The 4,976-nt window shown below is 47.3% G+C and overlaps 1 protein-coding gene across 1 annotated transcript in view; it reads right to left on the reverse strand.

Annotated features, from left to right (window-relative positions):
- The window catches only part of PHAX (phosphorylated adaptor for RNA export), a 13,274-nt gene extending 8,523 nt beyond the window's left edge, over nucleotides 1–4,751 (reverse strand). The window contains exons 1-2 of the mRNA XM_004696973.2: nucleotides 4,644–4,751; nucleotides 1,251–1,852 (exon numbers count right to left, since the gene is read on the reverse strand). Of these exons, the coding sequence (XP_004697030.1) occupies nucleotides 1,251–1,852; nucleotides 4,644–4,739 (698 nt within the window). The 5' untranslated portion in view covers nucleotides 4,740–4,751. The remainder of the gene's footprint in view (nucleotides 1–1,250; nucleotides 1,853–4,643) is intronic.
- Nucleotides 4,752–4,976: the final 225 nt, after the last annotated feature.

The following is a 4,976-nucleotide window of genomic DNA, read 5'->3' on the forward strand; positions in this document are numbered from 1 at the left end:
TTTCCTTGTGTGTAAAGTAGAAGCTTTGCTTTACAAAAGCTTCAAGTTCCTTTCCAGCACTCATAGTTCAAACTCCTTCGGTATTTATAAAGCCAGTACTGCCGTGGAGCTAGGTTTGTCTGGAAAGCAGACCATTTGTTTCTTCATCAATTCTATTACTCTTCAGACATAAAAAAGCCAAACTCACTGCCATTGAATCGATTCTGATTCATAGCAACCATATAGGGCAGGGGAGAACTGCCCTGTGAGTTTCCAAGGCTTTAATGCTTTACAGGCGTAGAAAGTCTCATCTTTCCCTTGCACAGTGGCCGGTGGTTTCAAACTGCAGACCTTGTAGTTAGCAGCTCAATGAATAACCACACCACCAGGGCTCCTTGAGCCATAGCTACTTTCAAATCTGTGACATTATCCACTGGTAAAGTCGTGGTGGCATAGTGGGCTACACAATGAGCTGTTAACCAGAAGGTGGGCAGTTCAAACTCACTAGTCACTTCATGGGAGAAAAACAAGGTTATTTGCTCTGTGAAGGTTTTCCTACTACATCACTATGAATTGAAAAGGTCCATTTTCAGTTATCCATTGGTAACATAATGCTAACAAAAGCATTCATATTTAAATCTAAACTTGTTAAGATATCTGATTCATTAATGCCTCACATACTGAGCAATACTATTAGGTATTTCCCCAGGAGAAATACTTGCTCAAAGATCGGAAAGTCCACTGCAGCACTAATAGCAAAAACGTGCCAAGTTCCACCAGGTTGGTAAAGAACTAAACATAAAAAAGCTTTTTAAAAAACAAACTTTTTAAACGGGGCCAGTTCACTGTCCCTCAGACCCGTTGGAGGGCCGGACTATAGTTTAAAAAAAACTATGAACAAATTCTTATGCACACTGCACATATCTTATTCTGAAATAAAAAAAACGGGGCAAAAACACGTGGCAGGCCGGATAAATGTCCTCGGCCGGGCCGCATGTGGCCCGCAGGCCACAGTTTGAGGACGCCTGCAGAGTTCTTTTATGGCACTAAATAGCAAAGAGCTGCTAAACAGCTTATCTTCTCTTAAACATTCCATCATGTCTGTCTACATTTAAGAAAACACGAGTATATCTGTATAACCAACTAAGGAGATCTAGAGTTTATTTCTTAAAGAAAGATTTTAAATAGATCATCAATCATTTATTTGGAGTGTACTTTCCGTGGATCAATGACATCTGGTGCTCATTTGTATGATGAATTTAAATGCTCACCTGAAGGAAATTTCATCAGCCACTTTCTCTTGCGAATCTTCCTCGGAGATCTCATACCGGCCTTTATAATTCATTTCGACCCTGGGCCCTATTCTGTCTTTCACAGGGCGTTTGCGTTTGAGATGACTCTGTCCGTTTTCTTCCTCTGCTTTTTTGCCACTGCGCATATATTCATCTAGCTCTTTGTCTAATTCTTTTGTATGCTCCTCAGATTCCCTCTTAAGTTTCTTTGCAAGCAAATAATTGTAAGTCTCAGACTGTCTGCTTTTATCAATAGTGCCCTCCATTCCCAAGATACCAAGTTCAGTAGCCACTGCATCTTGATTCTGCTCCTGTAGGACAGCACCCCATATGTTGTTGATCTTTTTCCCAGCAACACACGGTTTCTGGCTGCTCTGGTCAAATGGAATTGGCTCTGGTTTGGGAGGAGGATTAAAACATTTCTGTCGCTTTCGTTTCCAAACAGAGTTGTCATCATCGGAATCAGAGAAACTCTCGTCGCTTGAATCCATACTTTTAATATTTCGATAATGGGATACTGGTGCACACGCTGATGCAGTATTCTGGAAGGGCCCCACAGCAATGTCTCCACCTAGTACTTTCTGCAAGTGAAAGAAAATTCAGAGTCCCACAAAATACATCAACCCACGCACGAGTATGGCATAATAAATAAATGTAAATCCAACTGGACCTCCTCTAAGTAGAACCACTCTTTAAGACATCTTGGCTGATGGTGCCCGGCTATCAAAAAGTATAGCATCTGGGGCTTTAAAGGCTTGAAGGTAATCAAGCGGTCATCAAGCTCAGAAGCAACAAAGCCCACATGGCAGCACACCAGCCTATGCAATCACGAGGTGTCGAAGGGATCAGGTGTAAGGCATCATCAGAACAAAAAAATCTTACCATAGTGAATGATGGGGGGGAGTGCGGAGTGGAGACCCAAAGCCCATTAGTAGGCCACTGGAGATCCCCTTGCAGAGGGGTCTCAGGGAGGAGACTAGCCAGTCAGTGTGTGATGTAACAACGATGAGAAATACAACTTTCCTCTAGTTCCTAAATGTTTCCTCCCCGCTCCCACTATCATGACATGAATTCTACCTTGCAAGTCTGGCTAGACCAGAGGATGTCCACTGGTACAGATAGGAACTGGAAATACAGGGAATCCAGGGCGGATGATCCCTACAGGACCAGTGGTGTGAGTGGCGATACTGGGAGGGTAGAGGGAGAGTGGGTTGGGAAGAGGGAACCGATTACAAGGCATTATATGTAACCTCCTCCCTGGGGGACGGACAACAGAAAAGTGGGTGAAGGGAAACGTCGGAGAGGGCAAGATATGACAAAATAATTTATAAACTATCAAGGGCTCATGAGGGAGGGGGAAGCGGGGAGGGAGGGGGAAAATGAGGACCTAATGCCTGGGGCTTAAGTGAAGAGGAAATGTTTTGAGAATGATGAGGGCAATGAATGTACAAATGTGCTTTACACAATTGATGTATGTATGGATTGTGATGAGTTTTGTGTGCGCCTCTTATAATGTTTTTAGAAAAAAAAAAAAGACATCTTGGGACCAATCCCAAGGTTCCTGCTTTCTGAAGTTGCACAAGAAATTTGTCAGTTTTAAAGACAAAAGTGCTTATTTCTACCGCAATGGCAGCACTTAGTTGGTTAGACCACCAGCCGAGAACTTGCCTTTCCACCCCAGATATACTGAATTAGAACCTAAGTTTTATCAAGATCCCTAGATGTTCTGATGTCTACCTAAGAGAGAGGAATCTTTAAGACTCATGCAGGGATTTTGCATAACTTCAAATTCTGGTTTAGTATATCTGGGGTGGAAAGGCAAGTTTTCAATAGGAGTTGAACTGAATGAATCAGTTGGCAGCCAGGCCACTCTGGGCAAGGCTGACCGACAATGCCTATCTTCCAATAATAATGGCAGCTAACATTTTCAGGTTATGGCTGCTTGCGCCAATGAATCCTTACAGTGCCACACCACAGAATGGGGCATTAAGGCAGCAAGGTAAAATAAATAAATTCCTCCAGGTCACGGTGACAGCAACAGTATTCTAATGTAGGCAGCCTGGCCTCAAAGCCCCAAAGCTTTGTTCCTAACAGCAGCCAAGACAAACTCTCAGCCATAAAACTGGAAAGTATCATGGAACCTCCAACCACAAAACATAACAAAACTCACTGCCACCGAGTCAACACAGACTCACAGCAACTCTAAAGGACAGGGTAGAACTGCCCAGTCTTTCTCGCACTAAGGAAACTAGGACACGTGCATTACTCAGAGAACTTGTCTGCAGCTATTCACTAAGGCAAAGTCCGGTTGGGTTGGAATTCTGAAGACCAGGTTTTGCAGCAAATGATGAGCTTCATCTCTGGGCCTCATTCTCATCTATTCAAAGCCGGTTTTCGACATAATGGGTACCATGGGCCCCTTCAGGCCAACATCCCAAACCAAACCCGTTGCAACTTCACAGAGGGTCATGATGAATCACTAGCCAGTAAGCATTAAGCAAGGCAGCTGTTAGAAGTGTCTTTATACTCCAATTAGCCCATCGTCTCTGGATGCCTTTAAGGTGGGAGCTGCCCCATCAAAAGCTGAGGGACACATAGGTGGGAAATTTTGAACATTCCCATTTGGCAGTTTCTTTACTACTGCTGTGAAACCCCACTCATTGACAGAATTGCGCCCCCATTTGTATATTATCTATAGTTCACACTGGCAAGAGAAAAACCAAGTCCGAAAACTTCCTGGAAGCTATAATTGCATACAGGTGTGGTTACGTGGGTAATAGATTCAGCAGGGTGGTTACTGAGCCGCCTCAACCGCTCCAGGGCAAGGCACCACATTTGAAGTTAACAATAGCGGCCCTAAAAGGGAGAGTAAATATGGCTCATAGATTTTCCAAGGCTAACAGTCACTGAAAAGAGCTGCTTTATCTTTCTCTCGCAGCGGCCTTCTATTAGCAGCCAAGCACTTTAGCCCCTGCATCACCAGACTCCCAATTCCCCAGGCTTGACATTTTTCGGTAATGCCTACCCTTCGGGTGCAAGCCTTTGGCGCTGCAGTGGACTAGCCCCTAAAAACTGAAAATGAAAAGCGGCGCCAGCGAAAGCAAAGGAGCCTGGCTCCTTTGTCCACTTCCAGGAGGCTCCAAGCCCGCGAGGCCTAGCCTTGCACCTAGCGGCCCGGCCACCGTCCGCCCCAAATCGCCCAGCATTGCCCGCAGCCCGGCCTGCGCGTGCCAGCCGGGCCCTGTCCCGCCCGCGCGCCCCGGCCGACCAATCAATCACCCTCACTTCGGCCCGCGCAGCTGGGGGCGCCTGGCCGCCCCGCACCCTCACAGCAGCAGGAGCTCCAAGCTCGCCGCCTAGAACCACGCTCACCGGCACCGGGAGGGCCTTGTCGCTGGGCGCGACAGTCATGTCGGAATCCGAGTCAGAAAGCTGCCCGTCTTCCATAGCGTCAGCCTCCTGCGCCATCTTCCAGCGGCGCGAAGCTGGGCGGCGCGGTGCGGCGCGGCGGGTCGGGGAGCACTTCCGGCGCGGCGGGTCTGCAGATCACTTCCGGAGGCCGCGGGAAGACGTCCCGGCGGCGGGCCCGCAGGCGCCCCCACGCGGATGGCCGGTGACTGCGGCACGGGCTGACCCGCTTCTCACCGCGCCTTCCCGGCCCAGACGGGACTGCCCGGTCCCAACTTCATTCGGAATGTTTTAGTT

The sequence above is a fragment of the Echinops telfairi genome, unplaced genomic scaffold (assembly GCF_000313985.2).
Source record: "Echinops telfairi isolate 266 unplaced genomic scaffold, ASM31398v2 ScPeMD7_7469;HRSCAF=8507_1, whole genome shotgun sequence".
Lineage (NCBI taxonomy): Eukaryota > Metazoa > Chordata > Mammalia > Afrosoricida > Tenrecidae > Echinops > Echinops telfairi.